The following is a 25,941-nucleotide window of genomic DNA, read 5'->3' on the forward strand; positions in this document are numbered from 1 at the left end:
TTCTAACACTGACCTGCTAGGAAGATACTGTTATTGTCCTGCATTTCGCAGATGAAGAAGTGGAGGCCCAGAGGGCTTTGGAATGTGGTGCAGGGGTCACAGCTAAGAAATCTCCCAGGGCCGGGCGCAGTGGTTCACGCCTGTGATCCCAGCACTTTGGGAGGCCCGGGTGGGAGGATCTCCTGAACCCAGGAATTTGAGACCAGCCTGGGCGACATGGTGAAACCCCGTCTCTGCAAAAACAAACAAAAATTAGCCGGGCGTGTTGGCATGCGCCTGTAGTCCCAGCTACTTGGGAGCCTGAGATGGGAGAATTGCTCGAGCCCAGGAGGTGGAGGTTGCAGTGAGCCGAAATCAAGCCACTGCACTCCAGTCTGGGCGACAGAGTGAGCTGGGAAAAGGCGGCGGTGGGGGTGGGGGTGGGGGGTGTAGAGAAAAGGGGAGGTAGAGGGGGAAGAGGAAAAGGTTGGGAGCTCCAAAAAGGTTGGGAGTCCCAAGGGGTAGCTCCAGGTAGGAAATTTCCTCACCACTTGCAGTGGAATTTTCTAACCACAGCAAATGAGACACAAAGGCTTCTTGCAAAATTGTAGGTTTTCCTTAATGGTGGTAGGTGGGGGTGGGGATATTCCAGCAGAGGTGAGAGGGGCGAGTGAGAAGGGAGCTAATATTTTGTTGCTTCCATGAGTCACATGCTTCCCTTATGGGTCCTCACAACAGTCCAGCGAGTTAGGTTTGTGTGTACGGTTATGGAAGCGGAGGGTCAAAGAGGTGCAGGGCCTTGTCCAAACTCACATGGCTAGCCAGTTTCAGAGCAAGAATCGAGCTCAGACCTTTGGAAGCCAAAGCCTGTGCTCCGCCGCTGTCCATTGAAGCTCCCGTGCCAAAAAGTGCTCACAGGCCAGCTGCGGACACCCCAGCTCCCAGAAGCCTTGCCACACCAGCCTGCCTTCTAAGCCTTCTTCCCAGTGTTCCATGCTCAGCCCATCTCAGAGCCTTTGCATTTGTTGTTCCAGCTACCTGGAGTGTCTTGGTCACAAGATCGTGGCATGGCTGGCTCCTGTGTCACCTCCTCGGTGATGCTGTTCTAGGCACCCTTCCATCCATCACATCAGCCTTTTTCTTTCTAGCATTTATCACGCTGTAAAGTTATCTTTTTCATCTTGTGTTTATGGGTGTAGCAGCATCTCCCTTACCAGAGTGTAAGCTCCATTTGAAGGGGCAGGGACTGTGTTTTGTTCTCAGTTGTTATCCTCAAACCTAGCACAGTGCTGGATGCATAGTAGGCACTCAATAAAACTTCTTGAACGAGTGAACGAACAAGGTGGTCAGGCGTGGGCAAAATGTCCACGGGAAAAGGGGTGTAGAGAAAATTCTCCAATGGAAGTTGGGGGGGGGTCTTGGCAGCTTGCTCTCCCACCTCTGAAGTTCTGGGTTGCTGAGAGCAGGCGCTGGGGGCAGACAGAGGATCCCTTGGGCTCTCTTTTCCCTGGTGAGGAGTTACTGTTGGAGCTCGCAGTGTGTGTGAAGATGGGTGCCAACAGTACAGGGCCCTAGAACTGGGCATGGCGGTAGAGTCCGAGTGAGGAGGATATGGGTCAGAGATGGGACAACCTCAGGCAGGTTTGACTGGGGGTGAGGTCAGAACAGTGTCCTGATTCCCTACCTAGCGGGGGTTTGAACAAACACAAACCTCAAGGAGGGAATACAAACTACAGAGTGGGGCACGAGCCAGTTCTGGACCCTTGGTGTCCCAGTCTTTGCCTTCAGTGTCACCAGCCCGGGCAGGGGTGAGGGGTGAAGAATCAGATCTCGCCTTCCCTCCTTCCCCCATCTCTATCCGACAATTCTGGATTCGGCCACCAGAGGGCAGGAGCAGGCCGCGCTGGCCCGAAAGCTGGCGCGGAGGGCGGGGTGGAAGGGGAGGTCCAGATCGGGAGGGGCCGCGGGCCCGGGTGGCTAGTGCGTCAGGCTGTGCGTCTGCGCTGTCCCTGACGCGGGCGCCAAGTGTTGGTCAGAGGGTGTGGGGGTGTCTGTCGGAGACTGGACACTGTGCACCGAGCGGGGCTGGGGGCTGGGCGTACTCTCGAGGGTCGGGCTCCACGTGTGGGTCCCACGGCGGCATTCTGCAGGAGTGGTGCGTCGCGCCTTTTCCGGGGTTAGGGGAGGAGGAAAAGCGGGGAGGCCGTCCAGCCGAGGTCCAGGTTGGAATTAGGAGTCCCGCTTGGAGTTGGGGAGTGGACCCCGTGTGTGAGAAGGGCCCCTACTCCTCCTCCAGTGTGAAACTCTGGTCTTGGCGGCAGCCAGCCTCTCCCCTTCTCTACCTTGTCCCTCCCCGTGGAAATGGTATGGAGGTACCCCCCCCCCACCCCCTCACCCATGACTTCTAGTTCTAGTAACTGCGACCAGCTCTCTCAGAAATGGGCATACTCACCACCGCCACCCATAGTCACTGGCCCAGAAGACCTCTAAACATCTCAGGGTTCCCCAACGCCCTCAGGCCCCTCCTGACTTTAGGCCTCACAGTTATCACCAAAGAGAAGAACCACTGAGGGGAAGGGGCTTCGAGGCAGCCCTGCCTACTGTGCCAGGAGAGGACTCTGGGATCGATAACCCCCCTTGGGTACCACGGACCCTACTGGTCTCCTCCTTTCCCTACCAGGCTGGTCCAGCTCTGCTCCTCTCCCCAGCTGCCGTGCCCCCCCCCACCCCTAACAGCTGTTCCTGTTTGTTTTCCCAGATCAGTTGCGCCCAGAGCTTCCTGAAGGATGGGTGCCCAGGTGGCTTTGTTTGCCAGCTCAGCACAGTCACCCCTACCCCCTCCACATCCACAGCCTGGCCTTGGGGCATGGAGCGGGGAATTAGGTAGACAAAACCCAGAAACCCCAGTCGACACTTCACAGAGCCCTCAAAATCTCACAGAGACCTTATCACCCTCAGGGCCCCCACCCTGACCTCATTCAGTTCTCCATCTCACACTGGGACCTTTGAGTCCCACAAGGAAATCCTCAGGACCTCACCCCATCCCTAGCCACCATCTCCTGCCCTCTGATTTCACCGAAACCCCCATCCCATACAGACCCATAAGATCCCACAGAGAATCCTTTGAGCCTAAGTCCCCTCCATGAGGCCCTCACATCCCACCCGGACTCCCATCCCATGTGGGGACACATAGATCCCGCAAGGAAGCCCTCAAACCCACTCCTAAGCTCCTGCCCAATCTCCGTCCTAGGCAAAGGCCCCGAGAATCCCAAAGAAGTGGCACCTCTCTCACCTAGAGCCCCACCCCAGGAACAGCCTGACTGCTCAGTACTGCTGGGCAGCGGAGAGGGGCTGGTGGTCAATGTCCCCTCCTCGAGCGGGTTGCCTCCCAGCCCTCCCCCCTCATTTTACTGGGAAATCATCCAGGGGTTGGGTACTGAAGATGCAAATTCAGGGAAGGGTGCCTTCCCTCACCCTGCCACCATCACCAGCCCCTCCTTTCCACCCCTGCTTCTCTGGCCCCAGCTCCCACCCCCAGTCTGGAGCCCAGAATCAGCAGATGAGCACCTTCCCTGGGGCTGTGCAGGACTGGTCTCCTGGGAGACAGAGATAACGGGTACAGAGACCAGCCCAGTTTGGGCCAGTTAGGAATCCCACCCACACAGACCCATTGTTCTATCCCACTAGAAACAGAGCCCCTCTCCTCTGCCCCTCAGTGGGGTTAGAGAACTGGCCACCATCCAGGGAGCTGGCAGGCAGCTTTCACCATCACTCACACACCCAGACACAAAGCCACAGGGGTGACACAGGGTGACAGGGAGAGGGCACACACAGACACATGTTCAGTCAGATGGAGACAGAATCATCCACAGTTCCAGGCACATAGATGTGATCCCGCAAGCTTCGCATGTGAATAGTCTCATTCTAGGATTCCATAGAAACCTCAATGTCATGTTCATGTATGGCCAGACACTTGGTCACTCACTTATTCCTCAAAGATTTAATACGATGTACTATGTGCCACGGACTGTACTGGGCACTGGACTCACACACGAATATGCCCCATCACTTTCACACGTGCACATACCCACTTCACAGTCACCCAGGAAGGCATCAGCTCAGCCACCCACGCAAGGTCATACAGACACTGAAGGGTGAAGAGAGTGGGTTAAGAGGCTGTTGTGATTATTTAAATGCATGTAAAACAGAACAGGCCTGCAGTGTCCACCCAATAAATGTCCGCCGCCGCTGTTGCTGTGGTTGTGGTTATAACTGGCTCTGATGCACCTGCTTCCCACCACCCCTGGGGCTGGCCTGGTTGGTGGGTGGTCAGGCTGCAAGCATGGCTCTGGGAGCTGTACCCTCCTTCTCACCCTGGTTCCTGGCAGAAGCCAGCCTAGTGCTCAGGACGGAGCGCTTTCCTGCCTCACCGTATTTGAACCACTCCTCAGTTCATGACCTCAGTTTGGGAAGGTTGGGAGGGTCAGAGAGGAGTGTGCCAATTTCCTTTGTTCTTGCTCAGGCCTCTGCTCTCTAGGAAAAAATGCTTGGGAACCGAGCCGAGGACCTGGCTTCTGGTGTTGGTGCTTGTCCTGGCGCCATTTGGGGATTTTGGTCAGTCAGTCCCCTCTTAAGGCCTCTGATTTTTACCTATAAACTAAGCTGGCTGTGGGTCCTGGAGGGGCCTCCCAGCCTTGACTCCTGTGATGCCTCTGGAAGGTTCCTTCCCCTCCCTATCCAGCGTAAGCCTGCCCCACCCACCCACCCGTCTGGCCTAGCCAGAATGAGGGGGCGAGTTGCCACGGTCTCCATGGGGACTAATCTCCAAGAAGGTCAGTGAGGCTCTGGTACTGCCTTGGCCGGATGGGGATTAGCACCTGGGTGTGAGCCTCCCCCCTGCCAGCCAGTGCTTCCACTCCCAGGTCCCTCCACTGTCACACAGACCCTGGGCGGCCTCTAAGCCCAGAAATTCCAAGGCTAGGCCAGAATAATTGGGGTGGGTGGGGGCAGGGCAGCTGCCATAGCTGTTGGCTTGTCCATCTGTGGCCAAGAGGGAAACTCAGAGAGATGGAGTCAGATCTGTGCCCCTCACTGGCCCCTGGTGTCCAGCCACGGCCTGGGCCTTGCCCCTCCCTCACATTCTGTCCTTTAATGGGAGGAGATGGGCTTCCAAGATAAGGGTATCACCCTCCCCCCACCTCCAAACCTGTCTGCCACCTAGAAATCACCTCTTTATCCTTTGCTGGGGCTAATTCCCACCCTAGTTTGGGGTGGGATGGGGCTGTTTTGCAGCTTCCCCCTTTCTCCATACACACAATGCCTCGTGCCTCTGGTCCCCTGAGCCCTAGCCCCATGAATCCACATCCCCAATCTCTCTCAGTGTACATCTCTTGTTATCTTGAATTGTCTCCATGTGTCTCTCTCTGTTCCTTTTCCCTGGTTTCTGGTTTCTCTCTGGTCATCTCTGCCTCTGGTCTCGCTCTCACAGTCTAGGGTCTGCAGCCTCTGCAGCCCCTGGGATCTCCCCTGTGTTCTCACACCCCTCTTTCCTTCAGCCTATGCTCTTGGTCTCTTTCTCATCCTTCTCCATTTCTCTTCTGCTGTTTCTCAGCTGCTGCACTCCAACCGCTCAATCCCTTTTCCACTTCCCCCACTACCTGGTCCCTCCCCCACCCAGGGTGCTGACAGGGACGACAGGAAGCAGGCTCCAGCTTTGAGCAGGAGGGGGAGGGGGCCTGCCTCGCATGGCAGCTGCTGAGTGCCCCCCTCCCCATGCAGCCCCGCACCTGCAGGCCTGCCCGGCACTGGGAGACTCCGCCCTGTGGCAGCGGAGCAGCGGAGGAGGGACCTGGATGAGAGGCCAGATCCCTGGTAATGGCCAGGGATGGATAGTGGGTGGGGGACTGGGGAAATTAGGCCCTGGGGTGAAGGGGCAGTAATTCTCAGTCACCAGGAAAGATCCCCGCCCACTGGGTGGCTGCCTCCTTTTCACCACCCTCCCCTCAAGGCTGTGTGTGTGTGTTTGTGTGTGTTTGGGAGGGGGTCATTCCAGGCAGAGATCTCTTTGTTGTGCAGACCCAGGATGTGGAATCCTGGCCCCTGTCATGGTTGGGGAGGGAAGGGGAAGCCCTCAAAGACACAGGGAAGGTGCACCAGGACCATGCCAGGCCCCTGACAGGCAAATCTTTCAGTGCCAGGCAGAGTAAAGGGCTGGCCCAGGACAGAGCCTGGTCAGGGGGGCCAGGAGAGGGCTGCACACACCCCAGCCCAGGACCCAAGGACCTTCCCCTGCCCCTGGGGCTGCTCCATGAAGAGCCCCGCTGTAGTCCACCGTCTCCCCAAACCTGCCTGGGATCTGTCCAACGCCATCTCGCCCCTCCCCCTTCTCTCTCTGTGCCACAGACTCGGGCTCAGCAGATCCTTTGGGGCCTCTGGGTAGTTGGGTGACATAGGGGCACTAGAGCGGGTGGTGGTGGAGGGGACAATCCAGCACCTCTAGGAACATGCAATTTGGAGGGACTTCTGACCCTGGTTCCCATCTCCCAGGGCTGTCTCTGCCTGAGCTGAGGGCTACCTACCTACCCCACCCCAGCTGATGGAAGCGAGGATGTGGGATTCTGAGGTTTGAGGAAGGTGGTGAACCGCTGTGCCTGGGGGCTTGTCCTTTTCAGTCAGTCTGACTGTCTCAGACGTGGTTAGACTGAAAGAGGGACCAAGGGAGTGTCAGGGAGTGACATCTCAGGATGTCAGCAGCACCAAAGAGATCCGAGGAGTGGATTTGAGGCTCCATGGCGGCCCTCAGCTTCCCTCGCCCAGATTTTCCACACCTCAGCCTTGGCTCCAACTCCGTGAGGGCCTGCATCTTCCCCAGCATGACCAGGAACCCAGGAACCGGGACAGGAGGCTGGGGAGGCCCTAGCCCCTGCGGGAGGCCAGACCAACCGTTCACTGAGCAAATAGGAAAACCAAGAGGCCGGGAAATGACTTGCCCAAGGCCATAGAAGTCGCGGGGACAGAGGCGGACTAGAATCCGGTTTCCACCTCCAGAAGGGTTTCTGTTCTGGGCCACGGCCCCCTTCGCCACCCGCTGGAGCCAGCTCAGCCCGTATTACGACGCAGAATGGAGCCTGGCAGCCCAGAAGCTGCGGGCAGGGCAAGGCAGGGCGGGTGGGGCCGGATGGGAGCCGGATCTCCACTGGAGCGGCGCACAGCCTCTCCCACCCGTATGGTTGAGATGGCGGTGGCGGTGGCGGCGGCAGGTGCCTGCGTGGCGATCAGGCCGGCCCCCGGGCTGGTGCTGAGAGGCCGCCCCTGCCTCACGCGAGCCGAACGAACAAAACGCTCAGGTCCGGTTTGTGCGAGGGGCTCGTCGCGGGGCGGGAGCGGAGGGCCCGGGGCCTGGCGGTCGCTCTCGGTCATCTCCTGGTCCTGGTCTTCCGCGAGCTCAGTGCTGCACAGCGCCCCGCTAGCCTCCGCCCTCACCTGAACGCATCTGTGGCTGACACGTCGGCGGCCGCGGCGGCCACCGCAGGTGCGCACCTGGCCCGCCCCTCCTTTCCCAGCCACCCTCCGCCCGGCCTTCCTGGCCCCTCCGCCCGGCCCAGCCTAGCTTGGCTTCGTCCCCAGCCCACGCCTTGGAGCTTGTCCCGGAGCCCGGGCTCCGTGTGCTCTTATACTGCCTGTTCAGTCCCCGCCCCCAGACACACACACTCACACCTGTCCAGGCGCCCGTTTGCTCGGGGCAAATATTGACTCATGGAGGCGGAGCGCCCCCCCTCTCCCGCCCGGGCTCTGAGACCGGAGCTTCTCCGAGGCCTTGGTGGCGGGGGCGGAGGGGAGGGTGCTGGGGACCTGGGCGCCTCTGGAACAACACCAGATGTCACTTTTCCACCCACCTGCCTCTGGGAGGGAGGAGCCGAGAAGCAGAGGACAGAAGCTCCCGGGCGGGGGTTAGGAGGAACCGAGAGGTGGGTATCCATCCTCGTCTGAGGACTGATTCACAGTGGGAGTCGCTTAGCAGGGTCTGTGGCCCGAAATCCAGTGGTGACCTCGACCCGCCCCAGCCTAGTTCCTGGCCCTCCGCGGCGTGCCTCAGTTCTTCCTCCCCAGCCTCTTGGGCACTCGGAGCTCGGCAAATGCTAAGGGGCTGGCCCTGGGGGTGCTAAGCCTCCGAGCAGGCGCGGCGCGGAAAGGTGAGGGGTGGCCGCCCTGCCCAGTGGACACCTGCTTCGCTGGCCAGGCCTGGCACTCAGTTACTGTGCACCAAGGTGCGCTGGGGCAAAGGCCAGCCAGGCCCCACCCGGAGCGCCCTCCACTGGCCAGACCCGGTCCAGCGGCCGGCAGCTAGCGGCCAGGTCTCAGTCCAGCTGCAGTGTGGGCGGAGAGGTGCATCCTCCCGGGCCCTAAGTTCCCGCCGCGCCTCTGCAGTCCGCCCGGGCTGCTCCCTGCCATCCTTGCCTCTCAGAGCTCGCGCGCGCGTTCCCCCTCGTCGGGGAAATAAAGTCAAGGTAGATACAGAAAAAAGACTAGATGCTTTTACTGGCGGTGGAGAGGGGGCCAGGCTTGACCTAGGGCGGCATGTCGGAGAGGCTGGGCGCGGGCATTTACGGAAGGTCGGTAGGAAGTGGCACCACCGGGTGGAGTACCTCTGCTTGCTGCGTCGGCAGCAGCGTGTCCGGGGTCAGACTCCTGGAAGACAAAAAGTCCCAGGTAGGCGTGGGGGCGAGGCTTCGGGCAGAGCCTGGCTGCCCCCGTGGCCCCTCTCGCGCGGTCTGCGCGGCCGCTGGCCCCGGCGCCCCTACCTGGGCACGCAGAACGGGGGCAGGGCGATGACGCGTGGCCGCGAGGTGAGTACCACCTCCCCGCGGCTCGCCTCCACCAGGATGTTCTGGATCATGTTCTCCAGCAGCGCCTCCTGCAGGTTGGCGAAGGCCGGGAGCCTGCGAGGGGGCGGGGGCTAGCATGAGCGCGGCCGCAGTGCCCGCGCGCCTCCTGGCTCGCCTGTCCGTGCGGTACAGTGTGCCGCGAGCTCTACGGAGATTCTCATTCGACTCCCCTCATCCACTACACTATGGGGCATTCTTGTTTCAATGTCACGGACGTTCCAAGTGTGGCTAAAAGATTCCGAGTTGCCAAATATGCTGCTGGTTTAAGGGGTGGGATTCAAACCCAGGCGATGTAGTAGGCATCTCAGGGCCAAGTTTAGAGAAAGGTAGGGAAGTGATGAGAGGGCGCAGAAGGGACTGGGTGGGGCCTAGGGAATCCCTACAATGACATAAATCATCTGTAGGGCAGCCCCGGTGGGAAGTCCCACCTGCAAGACAGGTGGTCCTTTTCTGGCTCTAGAAGCCCATTTACAAGACTTTGCAGACTATAACAATTCTCCTGGTAAGTTGATAAATGTCAACAACCAGTTCTCAGAGAAAAAAGAATAAACTTCAGTGTTGGTGCCGGGCGGATACTCCCACAGAGGCCTTAAGCTACCAACATGATCTCACTAAGCACTGAATTAGGATGAGATGTGCATACAGGCAGCAGCCATCCTTGGCATCCCACTGCCTCCTAGGAACCTTCTGCACTTCGCCTCCCTCCCATCCTCACTGGGGCCTGGCTGCTCACCTTCTGATGGCCTCCTTCTCATCCTGTTCTTGCTCCTCCTTCACCATGACTTTCAGCTGCTGTTGCCACTGCCATTGCATGGACTCCTGGGACTCAGGCTGTGGTGTGGGCTCGATGCCCGCCCAGCTCACTTTCTCTTCCTTCTCATCCCTCTCCTCCTCCTTCTCCTCTATCTCCTCCTTGCCCAGCTCCTCCTCTTCTGTCTCCTCTTCTTCCTCCTCTTCCTCCTCCAACTCTTCTTCTTCCTCTTCACCCTTCTCCTCCTCCCCCTCTTCCTTCTTTCCCAACCCTGGATAGTGCTCTGGTCTGTCTTCCTTCGGCTGCTTGCCCTTCCCATCCTCCCAGCTGCTGGAGGGTACAGGCAGGATTGGCATTAAGTACAGGCTGTTTTTCTGGTCCATGAACTTAGTTGACTGCCCATTCCAGAATTGGCGGAAGTACGGCACCTGCTCCCCCAGGCTTTGGTCCACAGCCTCATGGAAGTTCTTGTCTTCCAGCAGGCCCCTAGGTGGCAGGGAGAAGGAGAAGGCCCTTGCTGATGGTCCCTGAAGCCCCTGGGGAGCCCTGGCTTCAGAGCTAGGTTCTAGGTGGGAAAGGGGCTGCTAGGTGGGGAGAGGGGAGCCCTTCGTCAGTTGTTCCTCCTGTCCCTTCTTTCAAGGAAGACATCTTTGAGCCTCATGGATTTTTAGAAGCGAACATGGTATGCTGGAGGCAGGGCAGGTCAGATTCACACACATGATGGGCAGGAACCCTAGGAAGATAGTGGACTGGCTCCAGACTCATCTGCCAGCCCTGGAATGGGGCAGAACTCAGGATCCAGACCTGAGAATCCCTCCAGCCAGCTCCATCAGAGCCCCACTGTCCTGGGGTGGGGGGGCCGGGGTGGGGGGACCGTGGTGGGATCTTGCAAAGAAGTTCTGTTTCTTTTTTTCTTTTCTCTCTCTCTCTATTTCTCTCTTTGTTTCTCTCTCTTTCTCTCCTCTTTTTTCTTTCTTTCTTTCTTTCTCTCTCTTTCTCTCTTTCTGTCTTTGTCTCTTTCTTTCTCTTTTCTTTTCTTTTTTTGAGACAAGGTCTTGCTCTGTCTCCCAGGCTGGAGTACAGTGGTGTGATCATGGCTCACAGCAGCCTCAACCTCCCAGTTAATTAAGCTAATTAATGGTCTCAAGCAATCCTCGCACCTCAGCCTCCCAAGTAACTGGGACTACAGGCATGCACCACCATGTCCAGCTAATTTTTGTATTTTTTTGTAGAGATGGGGTCTTGCTATGTTGCCCAGGCTGGTCTCAAACTCCTGGGCTCAAGCCACCCTCCCACTTCTGCTTCCCAAAGTGTTGGAATTACAGGCAAGAACCTCCATGCCCCACCAAGTTCTATTTCTCAAGAAAGGAAGAGTGCTGGAATGTAAGGGGCTCTGGCTGAATGAGCTGGAGGGATGCGAAGGTGGCAATGAGGGCCCAGGGTGTGAGCTGGTACCTGATTATGGTGGTGAGAATGTCAACCAGGAGCTGCTTCTTCTGCTTGGAAACAGGGCCCCACTTGTTAGGGGATTTTTCCTCAGAAGTCTCTGACTCTTCCCTGGGGGCCTTCCTCTTTGGCAGCTCCCTGTGGCAGCCATGACATTCTGAGTGGCCTGGGCAAGCCACCATGCTGGGGTTGGGGGCACAAGCAGTGGTGGTAGCTGCCCAGTGATGAGGACACAGATGAGTTTGAGGCACTCCCAGCCTTAACCCAAATGTAGTGCTACTGGGTTCAGAGAACCAAGCTCAAACCCTCAGAGTTAGCACGGGAGCTAGAGAGACTCCCAGTTGGAAAAAGAAGGAACGAAGAGGGGTAGGGGCTGCCTAGGTGTGTTCCCCAGGGGGCTCTGGCTGCTTTGTCCCCCTCCTAAAAGGGCCTAAGCAGTAATGGGGCATCCTGGGCCCAGAGGCGCTCAATGAGCCCCACTGCTGCTGCCCATGCTCCACCCCTCACCATGGGTTGGGTCTGGGCAGCCCCTGCTCTGGAGTGGAAGAGGGGACAGAGAGAAGAGGAAGGTGACCCCTGCCTTCCCAAGAGCTTACCGGTGCAAAAAGTGGCAGGGAAACTCTGAGAAGAAGTTAGCCAGAAAGTAGTCGGTGGCATGGGCTCGGGCGGTAAGGCCCAGGCAGAGCATGCCTGGCGAGGGTGGCTGGGGGCAGGGCCAGGACACCTCCTCCTTTGGGGTCTGCAGTTTCCAGCTGGCAGGCCGGCTGACAGACTGCTGGTTCTTGATGGGAGGCAGTGTCTTTGGGAAGGGAGGGACATGGATGACAAGGGTTTGGGCACCACACTCACATCACCAATGGGGTCCCTTGACCTAGTTCCCCCATCAGGCTCTTTGGGCCACATAGGCGTGTGACCCCACTCATTGGCACTTTCATCCCTCCTTTCTGGGAGGCTGGTCCAGGGGTTGGAGGTCTCTCTGGGAGCAGGCAAAGACCCTCCCAAGTTGTCCCAAGAAGATGGGCCTGGGGCTCGCCACCTCACCTTGTACTTCCTCGCAGGTTCACAGGCTGTGCAGCATGTTCTCTTCTGTGGAAGAAGAGAGATCCTTGCTTAAGATACAAGAGGCCCAGCCGGGGGTGGTGCCTCATGCCTGTAATCCCAGCACTTTGGGAGGCCAAGGTGGGCGGATCACCTGAGATCAGAAGTTTGAGACCTGCCTGGCCAACATGGCGAAAGCCCGTCTCTACTAAAAATACAAAAATTAGCCAGATGCGGTAGCATGTGCCTGTAGTCTCAGCTGCTCAGGAGGCTGAGGCTGGAGAATCGCTTGAACCTAGGAGGTGGAGGTTGCAGTGAGCCAAGATGGCGCCACTGCACTCCAGCCTGGGCGACACAGCGAGACTCTGTCTCAAAAAAAAAAAAAAAAAAAGATGTGAGAGGCCTAAAGAGACTCCCCCATTTTGATCCTCTTGCTGCCCTCTTGGTCCTGCCCAATTCCCAGTCACATTTTCCTCTAGAACCTTCCCTAGAGAAGTGCTGCCTGCAGACCAGGAAATTCTGGTTTCCTGAGTGAAGGAAATGCCATCAAATGTAGGCGGGCAGCTCCAAGGGAGCTTGCCCTGGTGCCCTGGAGCTTTGTGGTTCAGTGAGATGAGAAATCAGTCTCCCTCATTAAGATTTAATTCAGAAATTCCTTCCCTCATGCCCCCAAGAACAGTTTTTTTTGTTTTTGTTGTTTTTGTTTTTTTCTTTTTCTTTTTTTTTTTTTGACAGGGTCTCACTCTGTCACCCAGGTTGGAGTGGAGTGACCCCATCATAGCTCACTGCAGCCTCAAACTCCTGCACTCAAGTGATTCTCCCAACTCAGCCTCCCAAGTAGCTGGGACTACAGGTGTGAGCCACCACACCCAGCCAGTTTTTAAAATTTTATTTCTGTAGTGGCAGGGTCTCACTATGTTCTCCAAGGCTGGTTTTGATCTCCTAGGCTCAAGCAATCCTCATGCCTTGGCCACCCAAAGCACTAGGATTACAGGTGTGAGCCACCGCGCCTGGCCTTAGGAAGTAATTTGTATCCACAGTTGGGCCACAGCTTCAGAGGGGAGCAGTGAGTCTCTGGGGGTTCAGTGTGGCAGACACCAAGGTGATTGAGGAGCAAGAATACCAGTGTAGGAAGGTTGTGAAATTGGGGGAGGAACCAAGATGGAAGTGTTGTCTCGTGTTTATTATCAGACCCTCCCCCTCCCAAAACACATACTAATAGCTCCCATTCAGTGAGCGCTTCCTGGGCGCCAGGCACTGTTCTAGGCACTTCACCGGTATTAACTCACTTAATCCTCACAACGTTACAAAGCAGATATCTCACTCACATTAAAAAATATTTTTAGACTTTTATCTTTTTTTTTTTTTTTGAGACAGAGTCTCGCTCGCTCTGTCGCCCAGGCTGGAGTGCAGTGGTATGATCTCCGCTCACTGCAACCTCCGCCTCCCGGGTTCAAGCGATTCTCATGCCTCAGCCTCCCAAGTAGCTGGGATTACAGGAACCCGCCATCATGGCCGGCTAATTTTTGTATTTTTAGTAGAGACGGGGTTTCACCATGTTGGCCAGGCTGGACTTGAACTCCTGACCTCAAGTGATCTACCCACCTTGGCCTCCCAAAGTGCTGGGATTACAGGTGTGAGCCACCATGCCCAGCCTAGACTTTTATCTTTAACCTTTTTAATATGGAAAATTTCAAACGTATACAAAAGTGGAGGGGATGCTACAAAGAACTCTCCGTTGCCCATTGCCCAGCTTCAACAACTAGCACCTCATAGCCAGTCTGGTCCCAGCTATGCCCCACCTCTGGATTATAATGAAGCAAATCCCAGATGTCACAGTACCCACCCCCACTTCTTACAGCTGAAGGAACTGAGATGTTACATAGGTTGACTGAGATCACAGAGCTAGAAATCATTAACTCCAGGAATGAAACCTGGGCAATCTGTCTCCAGAGCCTGCCCCGAAGCCACAGTGTCTTCCACCAGAAGGTGAACTCTAGGCTGGACACAGTGGCTCACGCCTGTAATTTCAGCACTTTGGGAGGCCGAGGTGGTCAGATCACCTAAGGTCAGAAGTTCGAGACCAGCCTGGCCAACATGGTGAAACCCCATCTCTACTAAAAATACAAAAATTAGTCAGGTATAGTGGTGGGCACCTGTAGTCCCAGCTACTCAGGAGGCTGAGGCTGGAGAATTGCTTGAACCTGGGAGGTGGAGGTTACAGTACACTGCACTCTAGCCTGGGTGACCGAGTGAGACTCTGTCTCAAAAAATAAATAAATAAATAAAAATAAAATGTGAGCTCTGCTTGTCTCCCCTAAATCTCCAGTGTGCAGCACACAGTAGCCACTCATTAAATGCTGGCTACACGAGGCAGGGAATGGACAGCCAGCCTTCTCTACCCAGAGAGCCTCTCCGGATGGCTGTGGAGATGCTAAGCTGAGTCCAGTGAATGAAATGTAATCTCTTAGGGCAGGCTGGCTGGTTTGGCCTGGAGGGCCACCTTGGCCCACTACCTCTGTCCCCTCTGGTAAGGCCAGTCAGAAAGATCTGGGTGTTTGAGATCTACTCAGCCCTCCTCACCTTCACTTTCCTGTCGGTGATGGTGAACTCCACTTCCTGCCGCGCCTTCTCGTCCTTCCACTCCTGCAGCTCCTTGTGATACTGCCTCATGAGCTGCTGTGAGTACAGCTATGGCCCAGGACAGAGAGAGAGAAGGCCAAGGTCTGGAGCTTGCCCGGGGCCTATGCTGTGAGCCCTCTCCCTTCCAAGGGCTGACTTCTGCCTTTTGCTGGGGTCTGGGGATCTCACAGCCCATCGCACCCCACCCCAGCATTGGGAGCCATGCCTCCATCCCACTTTACCCCTGGGGCTGGTTCCTACCTTGCATACCAGGTCTGCACTGTAGAAGCTGGCATGCACAGAGGCCCTCAAGGTCACCACAAATGGGACCGTCTCTTCAGGAGCCACCACCCCTATCATGGGACTCACAGACACCTGTTGATTTGGGGAAGGAGTCTCTGGAGATTCACAGGGATGGAATTGGATAGGATGGCACGGAATAGGATGGGGTGAGATGGGACAGGATAAGATGAGATGAGACAAGATGGGATGGGATGGGATGGGACAAGATGGGATGGGATGGGACGGGATGGGATGGGATGGGATGGGATTGGATGGGATGGGATGGGGTGGGGTGGAGTGGGGTGGGATGGGATGGAGTGGGGTGGGATGGAGTAGAATGGGGTGGGGTGGGATGGGATGGGATGGAGTGGGGTGGGATAGGGTGGGATGGGATGGAGTGGGGGGGATGGGATGGGATGGGGTTTTGTGGGGTGGGATGGAATGGAGTGGGGTGGTATGGGATGGGGTCAGGTGGGGTTGGATGGGTCTGGAGCTCTGATGGAAGTTCCAGGGCTCAGGGGACTCTCACCTCCCCAAAATCTAGAGGACTTGGCTGCCAGGAGAAGGCAATTTCCTCGTTCTTGAAGATGTTGTTGAGGAAGAGCAGGCGGCTGCACTTGCTCTGCACAGGTATGTTTCCCAGGGAAATATGAGACTGGGACAGGAAGACATTCTGTGGGTGGAGAGCGGAGGTAAAGAAATAAGAACCGGCCAGGCATGGTGGCTCACGCCTGTAATCCCAGCACTTTGGGAGGCCAAGGTGGGAGGATCACGAGGTCAGAAAATCGAGACCACTGTGCCTGGCCCTTTTGACACCTTTCAACACCCCCACTCCTATGCCATCTCTTAACATCCTCATCCCAGTGAAGAGGGTGGGATGGAGGGCCCTGAGGCAGGTGGAGCGGCTTGAGCAGGAACACCTGTGGGCACTAGGTGGCAGGGTAGACCTCTCATGGAGCTGGTGCCGCCTCCTGAATCTGGAGGAGGGTGAGTTCCAAGGTCTCATCTCTGCCTCTGTCCCTCCTCAACTACATCTCATGTCCCTCCCAGCCTCCCCATCCTTCTGTCTGGCCACCCTGGGCTCTGAGGCTCTCCCCCAAGGCCTCAGGCCTTCCTAGCTCCCCTTTCCCCACCTGTCCAGGCACCACCAGCCTAGAGTGTATGGAACTGTTGTCCCACGAGGAGATGTTGTGGAATGGGGCTGTGTCCCCCATCATATGGGGGTCGTAGCCCACTCCCTGGAAGTGGATGAGGGCCGAGTTCCATCCCAGGATGTGTATGGGCACGTCCACCTGGGGAGTTAGGAGGGTGGGGGTAGGGACTGGTCAGAGGGAGGCCTGCTGAGGAAGCCAGCACCACCCCGCCTCCCACGTCATCCAGGTTGCTGCTCACCGTGTAGGTCTTGGCCTCGATAGGTGAGAAGATCCACAAGACCCGTGCAGTGCTGCCTGGCTGGATCTCCCCTTTGGGGTTGAGGCAGCAAAAGATGGGGTGATCAAAATTTTTTTCCTGAACCTGTGACAGGACATCGGTCTGGACCTCATATGTCACGGGCACTGAGCCACCATTATACAGCTCATAAATCTGCAGGGGGCAGGAATAGGAAAATTGCCACATCAGCTCAGCACTGCAAATCAGAAAGCCTGGGATGCTGTGCCCACTGTGGGAGGGCAGGCTGATCTCCATGATGTCACCCTTTGAGTCTGAGCTCCCGTGTGGCTTGATCACCCGAGAAGTATGTAACTGTATGGTCAGCCGGTGATATTTTAGGATAATCTGTAATCTTATTTGTAAAGGAGTAGCTTATTTTATTTGTCTTCAATTTAACTTCATCAAGTTTTTTTTTCTTTTTCTTTTTCTTTTTTTTTTTTTTTTTTTTGAGACAAGGTCTCACTTTGTCACCCAGGCTGGAATACAGTGGCATAATCATGGCTCACTGCCGCCTCGACCTCCTGGGCTCAAGCAATCTTTCTACCTCAGCCTGCCAAGTAGCTAGGACCACAGGCATGCACTACCACACACAGCTGCTTCAAAAATATATATATATTTTTAGAGATGGGGGTCTCACTGTGTTGGCCAGGCTGGTCTTGAACTCATGGCCTCAAGCAATCCTCCCACCTTGGCCTCCCATATTACTGGGATTACAGGCTTGAGCCACTGCGCCTGGCCAAGGGAGTTCTGCTTAAAGGCAAGTAAGGGGGCGGAAAAGTCTGAGGGACTAAAGACCAACTCCAAAGGTTGGGAATCATAGAATGTCCTAGAAGAAACCAGAGATCTTCTGATCCAATCCTTCCTTTTAGAGATGAGAAAATTGAAGCCAGAGAGAATAGAGTCCATCTGGATTCAGTCCCAGCCCCTTTTCCCCTTTCTGAGCACTCACTCCTGAGCATGCTGACTCTATTTCTCTAGCCTGGACCACCCTTTGAGCTCCAGACCTGGTACTATGGGTTAAATGCTTGTGTCCCCACAAAATCCATATGTTGAAACCTAATCCTCAATACAATAGTATTAAGAGATGATCAGGAGGTGATTCGGCCACAAGGGCGGAGCCCTCACAAGTGGGATTAGTGCCCTTATAAAAGAGGCCTGTGGAAGCTCGTTTGCTCCCTCCACCATGTGAGGACACAGCAAGAAGCCACTGAACCAGGAAGTGGGCCCCCACCAAACACCAAACCTGCCCATGTCTTGATCTTGGGCTCCCCAGCCTTTTTAATTAAGATAAATTATAATAAATTAAATTACAATAAATTATAATAAATTTGTGGTCTTTATAAGCCACCCACTCTATGGTAACTTGTTTTAGCAGCCAGAATGGACTAAGACACTTGGTGTCCACCTTCTACCTGGCAAGCCCTCTTGGTTGTCTCATTAGCATCTCAAACTTGGCCAGAACCAAACTCTTCATTCTAAAGCCTATTCCTGCTCCCAGTTTATCTCCTTTTAGCAAATGGCACTATGTATTCCCAGTAGCTCAAACCAGCTTCACTGTCACAGACCCTAGTGGGGCTGCTGGGAAGGCAGAGGGGTAGCGGGTGGGTATGGAAGTGAACAGAGTTGGGGATAGGAGACTCCCCTCTAGATCCAGGAAGCCCATTCCTTGGCCTCTAGGGTGAATGGCTGGAGGCCCCTGCTCAGAAACACATGGGCTTCTAAATGATTAGAAATTGCACAGCTGTGAAATGTTTGGGAAAATATTATGTCCCCCTCTTGGAGATTACCAATCTACATTTCCAGAGCAAGGAAACTGTATTGCCTTCAATCAGTAAAGAAAGAAAGGTCTAAAGCTTCCCAAGAATTCACATTCTAGTTCTTCACATTCCAGAAGGACATCCTTTTTGGAGCAGTGATTTTCAAATTGTGGCTAAGACCTACTGGTGAGCAGATCTAAATCAATGTTGTGGGTCATGCCCAGCATTTAAAAAATTGGACAGAATAGAACAAAAAAGAAAATATCAGTATACTTTGCATGTAGTAGTATAATTATCAATTTGCAGCAATTCTACTTTGGTTGTATGTTTATGTATATACTGGGGTGTAAGCATATATAACATCAAATATATTAGTATGGTTCATGGTCAAAGAAGTTTGAAGAACATTTTGCTAAAGGAAAAAAAAATCCTCATTTTTTAATTGGAACTGGGCCTGGCAAAGGGCGTAGCACCAGGCACTAGGACACTGCAGCCTCTCCCTTCAAGTCTCTCCCAGTTGCCCAGTCTGGGGGTTCAACCTGCTGGCCCAGCCCCTCAATGCTTCCAGAGGGCCATGTCTTTGTCACCCTATCAAGGGCTGACACTCCTACCTAGAGATCAACACTTAGGCCTTCTTGGTCAACAGGACAATGTGGACCACTGACCTGCCGTGGGGGTAGCGTGTCACCAATGGGAATGGGGATGAACTGGTGGGTAGTAGAGGTGAAGTGCACATACTTCTGCTCCGGCTTCACTGTCACACCTATGAAATTTAGCTGGAAATAAAAGTTCCCCCGGAGGAACTGACACAGCCAGCGGAGATCTGGACCCCAGTTCCCCAGGAGAACACAGCTCCCTGCTCCTGTCCAGCCAGCCCCCTCCTCCAGCCTGAAACTAGGGCAGAGCCAGTGTGCTGGGGCCTCACCAGGATCTCCCGGCCATGGGACACCTTGAAGAGCACTGGGAGGTGATCAGTACCGATGAACAGGTGGCTAGAAAGAAACAGATAAGTCTGGGAGTGAGTTCTGGAGCCCTGGTACAAGTAGGAGAGCAAATGGACATGACATTTCTGGGGCTTTGAGCTGGCCAGCCCCTGGGAGCAACTCGCCCTTGAGTTGGGATGGGGCAAGAAGGAAATTAGACCTCCTCTGCAGGTGAGAAGGTGGTCCTCCCAGGGAATGGCCATTTGGGGTGCCCTGGAGTCATACAATGAAATGCCCGGGGTAGGGGCCTCTATGACTGGAAGTGCAGGGGGTTTGGGGGGTGGGGAACACCTGTATTTTAACTCCACCATCTGCTCCTGCCCGGGACTCAGGCTCCCAGCCTTGGGGCTGATGGAGAAGAGGCAATTGTCCTGCACGCGCATCTGGTGGAGCTCAGTGGAATTCAACTCTGCTTGCTCTGCCCAGAGCTCCACATCAATCCGCTGGTCACTTGGAAAGAGGAAGGCCCTGGGAGAGGGGTGCAAAGCCATACAAAGAAACTGGTCAGGCAGAACAGAGAGGCAGGGGCTCTGAGACCCTGATGGGCAGGTGGAGGCTTCTTCCATGACTCCCGCACTTCATGCACCCATTTGGCAAACTGTCCCATGTGTGCCTGAGCAAATGTGGCTGTTGTGGATTCTTGTTTCATAATGGCCCCAAAACCCAGGAACAGACTCTGGGCCACGGCAACTCAAGAAGTGAAGAGTGGGGCTCCCACTGTGGATGCCAGGAGTCAAGGTGTTGCTTGAATATGGGGGCCACTTTGAGCTGGCCATGAACCCTTCTGTGACAAAGCTCTTGGGAAAGGGCCATTTGGGACACCTAGGAAGGCTGGCAGCACCAACCAGCAGCCCCAGGGAGTGGGGTGTCCAGGCCAACTTGGGCACAGGGTGGAGAACAGATGCCCCAGCAGGGCTGGCACTCTTGAAACAGAAGCAAGGCTGTGCACAGAGTTAATGCCCCTGACATGCCTAGGACTGCGGTAAAGTAGATAATGCACCTTAAGTAGCCGACAAAACTAGTGACAAAGGGTCCTGAGGTCACAATCTGAAAGGAGAACCCATTTCACTCTCGGAGATAGCACAGAACTGGTTCCAGCTGCAAACCGGGTGGAGGATACGATAGGGAGCATCCAGAAAAGGAAAAGAAAGTGCCCAACACACACCTGAGAGAAAGTGCACAATGCACACCTGAGAGAAAGCACACAACGTGCACCTGAGAGAAAGCACGCAACACACACCTGAGAGAAAGCACGCAACACACACCTGACAGAAAGCACGCAACACACACCTGAAAGTGCGCAACACACACCCAGGAGAATGCGCGCAACAAACACCTGAGAGGAAGTGTGCAATGCATACCTGAGAGCACGCAACACACACCTGAGGAGAATGCATGCAACACACACCTGAGAGAAAGCACGCAACACACACCTGAGGAGAATGCATGCAACACACACCTGAGAGAAAGTGCACAAAAGCAACCTGAGAGAAAATGCACAACACACACCCGAGGAGAATGCGCACAACACACACCTGAGAGGAAGCATGCAACACACACCTGAGGAGAATGCATGCAACACACACCTGAGGAGAACGCGTGCAACACACACCTGAGGAGAACGCGTGCAACACACACCTGAGGAGAACGCGTGCAACACACACCTGAGAGAAAGCACACAACACACACCTGAGGAGAATGCACACAACACACACTTGAGAGGAAGTGCACAACACACACCTGAGGAGAATGTGCGCAACACACACCTAAGGAGAACGCGTGCAACACACACCTGAGGAGAATGCATGCAGCACACACCTGACGGGAAGTGTGCAACACACATCTGAAAGAAGGCACGCAACACACACCTGAGAGAAAGCACACAACGCACACCTGAGAGAAAGCGTGCAACACGGGCCTGGAAGCCTCAGTAGGAGTCAGGGAGGCCTAAGTCCAAACCCTCAGAAGGAACCAGTCTTAACTTTTTTCACATCTGAAGCATGCAGAATAGTAACATTCAACACTGCTAAGTTCAGAAAGAACAGACTCAAGCATAGGTGGATGGAGAGGGAACTGCTCAACCTCTTGGACGGAATTTTGGCAGCATATGCCCTTTGACCCAGAAGTGTCTGTTTGGGAAACCAATTCATAGGAATAAAAGCACATATGTGTGCATGCTTATGTGCACGCAACGCACACCTTTGTGTGGATGTCTATCACCACTTTCTTTGTAGTGGTCATGAAAAAAAAGCAGCTGGGAACAATTGGAGTTTCCAATAGAGGAGTGATTTAACGATTTAAAGTCCATCCATATTGTGGCATATTATACAGCTATTTAAAAGAATGCGTTAGATATATGTATCGATCTAAAGGAGATGTTATTGATATAATGCTGAGTGAAAGCATCATTATTCCTGAAAGTAACAGATATAGTATTGGGCCATTACTGTAAAAAAAAGAAAGAGAACCGCTCTGTAAATATGTGCGTGTCTGTATGTTGTGCAAATCCTGAGTGTGAAAGGCACACTCCGAGTCCTCATCACCCTAGCAGCTGGACTTGGAGAGGGGGCTGCGGAGCTTCTGACTTTTTTCCCACATCTCCTATGTTGTCTGACTTGTTACCAGTGAGTAAACCACTGTTGTCATTTTATTGGGGATATTCAGCAGTGGCAAAATTGGAGACCTTGCTAGTTTGGGGTCCTTTCATATTTCAGCCTCTCCTTTGTCCTCACTGCCTTCTGCCCTGGTCCAGTCTCCCTCCTTTTTTTTTTTTTTTTTTTTTTTTTTTTTTGAGACAGTCTCACTCTGTCACCCAGGCTAGAGTGCAGTGGTGCAATCTCGGCTCACTGCAACCTCCACCTTCCAGGTTTAAGCGATTCTCCTGCCTCAGCCTCCTGAGTAGCTGGGATTACAGGTGTGCACCACCACATCTGACTAATTTTTGTATTTTTAGTAGAGACAGAGTTTCACCATGTTGGCCAGGCTGGTCTCATACTCCTGACCTCAAGTGATCTTCCCACCTCGGCCTCCCAAAGTGCTGAGATTACAGGCGTGAGCCACCAGGCCTGGCCCAGTCTCCCTTGTAAATAATTCCAACCCCTTTCCCTTCCAGCCCTCTAGCGTGGGCTTCTATGCCATCTTGCACCCCTCTATCTGGAGAACCACAACGGCCTCCCAACATGTCCCCTTGCCTCAAGCTGCTAACCCATTCTCCTCCAGAGACCAGTGTGACAGGTCTTGAAAGCTGATCCTGTCTTTGCTCCTAACTCCCCGATGCCCATCCCATGATGTCCTCAGGAAGAAGTCCAAACTCTCTGAAGAAGGATTCTAAGGCCCTGTATGTCCTGGCCCCTGCCTGCCTCCTCAGCCTCATCTGAGACTCTCCACCCGCTGCTCCAGCCATGCGGTGTACACACCAGGCCCTCTGTCTGGAAGGCGCTTCACAACCTTTCTGCCTTTTCCCGCGAGGCTGTAGGTCTAGCTTAGTTGTAGCTTTCTCCAGGAAGCCCTTCTGAAATGCTGCACACACCTCCTTCACAGCACATATGACCCCGCAACAGGAGGCTAGTCTGCAGCGCCTCGAGGGAAGAGACTGGGCCCATCCACATTTCTATCCTGAAGACCAGCCCAGAGCCAGCATCTAGGAAGCACCCAGTAAAGGTGTGGCCAATGAATTAAAGACTGGATGAATGAACAAATGATGTTAACCAGCATATTTGACATCTGAAAAGAATCTCCCCTTAAATGCAAGACCCTACGAAGGCCAGGGCCAGGTAAAGCAGAGGCGCGAAGGGGAGAAGGCGTGGAGGGAGTGGGGCAGCTGCATGGTTCCCTGCTTCCCCTGGAGCTCCCCCTCCCACTTGGGGTTCCTGCCTGCTGCTGCCTCCTGGCCCTCTCTGACAGGCCTTGGCAGGAATAAAACCCTCCGTCTGTTCTTTATGAGCTCAGAAGAGACGGACTAGAATTTTCAAAAATAGCCTTCTAAGAAATTGAAAGGAAATACAACAACAAAAAAGCATAGGAGAGTCAATCTGCTTAGAATCCTGGAAGAGGCACGGACTGCCTTCCTGCACCTCAGATGATCTCCTGATGGATGGGCCCGGCTGGCCGGGCATGCTGCCTGGGTTTCCCCCGCCTCTGTTTCCAGCAGCCTGGACCCTCTCCACAGAGAGTGTGAGCTGGTTGCTCCTACCCAAACACCAGCGCGCAGTCCACGCCAGGACACAGGCCAACACCGCTTTTTCTGCCCCCACCCCTCTCCCTGGAGCCCTGTAGGGCCTGGCTCCGGGCCCACTCAAAGAGCCCAGTGAATGGCAGGTCTGGAGCTCAAGGCAGGCCCTGGCCTTCCCCACCAGGCTGGCAGCTCTGCCAAGGTTCCCAGTCATTCAGAGCTAGAAGCCCTCAGTTACTCACAGTTCTGGCCCTTCTCAGACAGGAGCCCCCTAAAGAGCCAGTTTCCCCATCTTCCTCCACCATGGAGGAGAAAGGGGACAGTCAGAGAGTGAGGGGCTGCTAGTGCCCATCTGATGATGCAGACCCCACCCCTCTCACTCCACATTCCCCAAGGCTCTCTCTGCTCAGGCCAGCGAGTTCCTGATCACAGAAGCCCCCACCTGCATATTTTCATTCTCCCCCACTCACTGCCATGCCCTGGCCAGACCCCTGGATCCCTCTCCTAAGTCTGACCCAGATGGGGACACTTTTTTTTCCACCTCTCTTTAGCCAAGCAAAGTTGGAAGTCATCAAAAGGAGTTTACTAGGAAACAAAGGCACATGGTGGAGAGAGGAAAAGTCCATGCATGGAAGCAGGATGTTTGCTGGGCACAAGTTCTGAGCCTCTGGGGGAGAAAAGCCCCTCAGCCAGGACCCTCGGGGGCAGCTCTGTCCCCGGCAGCAGGTCCCTGTCCTTCCCCACCAGAGACCCTCAACTTGCCCCCATTCAGGCCCAGCCTCCACTAAGCTGGGGCTCCGTCAGGCGGGCTCCAGCAACGAGGCAGTGCGTACTATGTAGAAGCAACTCAGTCTTCTTGCTGACTAACTGGGGTAGGCAAGGGCTCTGGACTGGACAAATTCAGCTTTGAACCTGGATCTGTCCATTCATGGCTGAATGGTCTTCGCTGAGTCCTTAACCTTGCTGACCCACAGCCTCCCTGTCCGTGAAAGAGTCTAGAGAGGAGGAGTTTCCCACAGGATTGGAGGAGAAAAGACTTGTAAAGCGCAGGTCCTGGCATGCAGCAGATGCCCAGTGAATGTGTCTCATTTGTTAAGTTATTAAGGCCACTATGCCCAGGCTCCATCAGGGCAGTCCCACCGCTTCTGAGCCTATCACCGTGTCTCAGCCGGTGACAGGCCCCGAGTCCTGCTGGCAACCCCAGTTCCACCCTGACCTCTACAGCCGTCAATGTGAGGTCCACTCTTCACAGACAGCAAGCAGCCAGGCCACCACGGGCAAGAGAGTGCAGCTCTTGTTCTCCTTCAGCCTCTAGGCACTTGTCTCCTAGGCCCCCCAGTGGCCCCCTTCAAGCCATACCAGTCCAGGGACACCACTCCGCTGTTCTTCAGGGCCAGGAATACCACAGAAGGTGGGGCCTTGAATGGTGCGGCCCCGAAATTGAAGTCAAGCCTTAAAGGGGTGAGGACGGGGGGGATCTGGCTCATGCTGTGAGGAACAGAGAAAGGGGTTCAGAGATGGGAATGGGGCCAGGGCAGGGCCCTCCCAGGGATGGCTGGCTTGGGCACTCCCCTCCCTCCAAGTGGGAACTGGAGAATCTGGGACTCAGGGGCAAGGGTGGGCTGGCTCTTCAGACCTCAAGGCAATTCCTCCCTTCCCTGGGCCCCTCCAGGGATGGGCGAGAACTGGGGAGCTCTTCCCTCAAAGAGATGGGAAACAGCTTCCTTGTTCTGGGAGTCTGGGCAGAAAGCTCCATGAACATCCCTAGATAGGCCCTGACCCCAGCCCCCACCCCCACTCCAGGCTCAGCTCACCTGTGCCGGGTGGGCACCTTGTAGGTGAGCTCACAGGGGGTGGGGTCACGCTCCAAGTAACTGTTAAGCAGGTCCAGAGAGAAGAGGCGCCACAGGTGCTTCCGGGTGATACCCTCAGCACTGCCCATGGAGCTGACATCCAGGATGGAAAGCAAGGGGTACACGGCCACCAGGGAGACGCAGCACAGCTCCTGCTTCTCCCCAGCCTTGTTATCTGGGGAGGGGGGTGAGAAAGAGAGAAGTGGGCTTGCCTCCCACCTTCCCTGGAGGGGGCATGCAGGCCAAAGGTGCAGGAGTCCTGGGCAGTTGGCCCCAGGACCCTCATCAGGAGCAGTGGACCCCTCTCGGGCTCTAGGGCATTTCCAACAACAGCCAGCCCTTGTCTGACACTTTCTGTGTACTGGGCATTGTCCTCAGTGCCTTATACACATGCCTGCACTTAATGTGTACCGTGATTTGGTTTCAAACTAATTTTTAATAACAGCTTTATTGAGACACCAGTATATACTGGGTAATTTACCCTTTTAACACACACAATTCAGGTTTTTTTTTTTGTATATTCACAGAGTTGTGCAACCATCACCACTATCTAATTTTAGAAAATTTTCATCATCCCAAATAGAAGCCTAGTACAAATTAGCCATCCCTCCCCATTCACCCTCCCCAGGCAACCGCTAATCTACTTTCTGTCTCTCTCTGCCTATTCTGGACATTTCATATAAATGAAATTATTCAATATGTGGCTTTTTGTGACTGGCCTCTTTCACTTAGCATAATGTTTT

The 25,941-nt window shown here is 54.8% G+C and overlaps 1 protein-coding gene across 2 annotated transcripts in view; it reads right to left on the bottom strand.

Moving 5' to 3' along the window:
* Nucleotides 1-8,491: 8,491 nt before the first annotated feature.
* CFAP65 (cilia and flagella associated protein 65) overlaps nucleotides 8,492-25,941 on the bottom strand; it is a 38,732-nt gene continuing 21,282 nt past the window's right edge. For both annotated transcript variants that reach the window (XM_055109123.1, XM_034955179.2), the window contains 16 exons: nucleotides 25,160-25,373; nucleotides 24,705-24,833; nucleotides 19,466-19,642; nucleotides 19,117-19,183; nucleotides 18,857-18,967; nucleotides 16,396-16,587; nucleotides 16,137-16,295; nucleotides 15,533-15,676; nucleotides 14,983-15,096; nucleotides 14,683-14,790; nucleotides 12,103-12,147; nucleotides 11,658-11,860; nucleotides 11,071-11,199; nucleotides 9,598-10,101; nucleotides 8,781-8,918; nucleotides 8,492-8,667 (listed from right to left, as the gene is read on the bottom strand). In XM_055109123.1, coding sequence (XP_054965098.1) covers nucleotides 8,583-8,667; nucleotides 8,781-8,918; nucleotides 9,598-10,101; nucleotides 11,071-11,199; nucleotides 11,658-11,860; nucleotides 12,103-12,147; nucleotides 14,683-14,790; nucleotides 14,983-15,096; nucleotides 15,533-15,676; nucleotides 16,137-16,295; nucleotides 16,396-16,587; nucleotides 18,857-18,967; nucleotides 19,117-19,183; nucleotides 19,466-19,642; nucleotides 24,705-24,833; nucleotides 25,160-25,373 — 2,519 coding nt within the window. In that variant the 3' untranslated portion in view covers nucleotides 8,492-8,582. The remainder of the gene's footprint in view (nucleotides 8,668-8,780; nucleotides 8,919-9,597; nucleotides 10,102-11,070; nucleotides 11,200-11,657; nucleotides 11,861-12,102; nucleotides 12,148-14,682; nucleotides 14,791-14,982; nucleotides 15,097-15,532; nucleotides 15,677-16,136; nucleotides 16,296-16,395; nucleotides 16,588-18,856; nucleotides 18,968-19,116; nucleotides 19,184-19,465; nucleotides 19,643-24,704; nucleotides 24,834-25,159; nucleotides 25,374-25,941) is intronic.

Source organism: Pan paniscus, chromosome 13 (assembly GCF_029289425.2).
Source record: "Pan paniscus chromosome 13, NHGRI_mPanPan1-v2.0_pri, whole genome shotgun sequence".
Taxonomy (NCBI): Eukaryota; Metazoa; Chordata; class Mammalia; order Primates; family Hominidae; genus Pan; species Pan paniscus.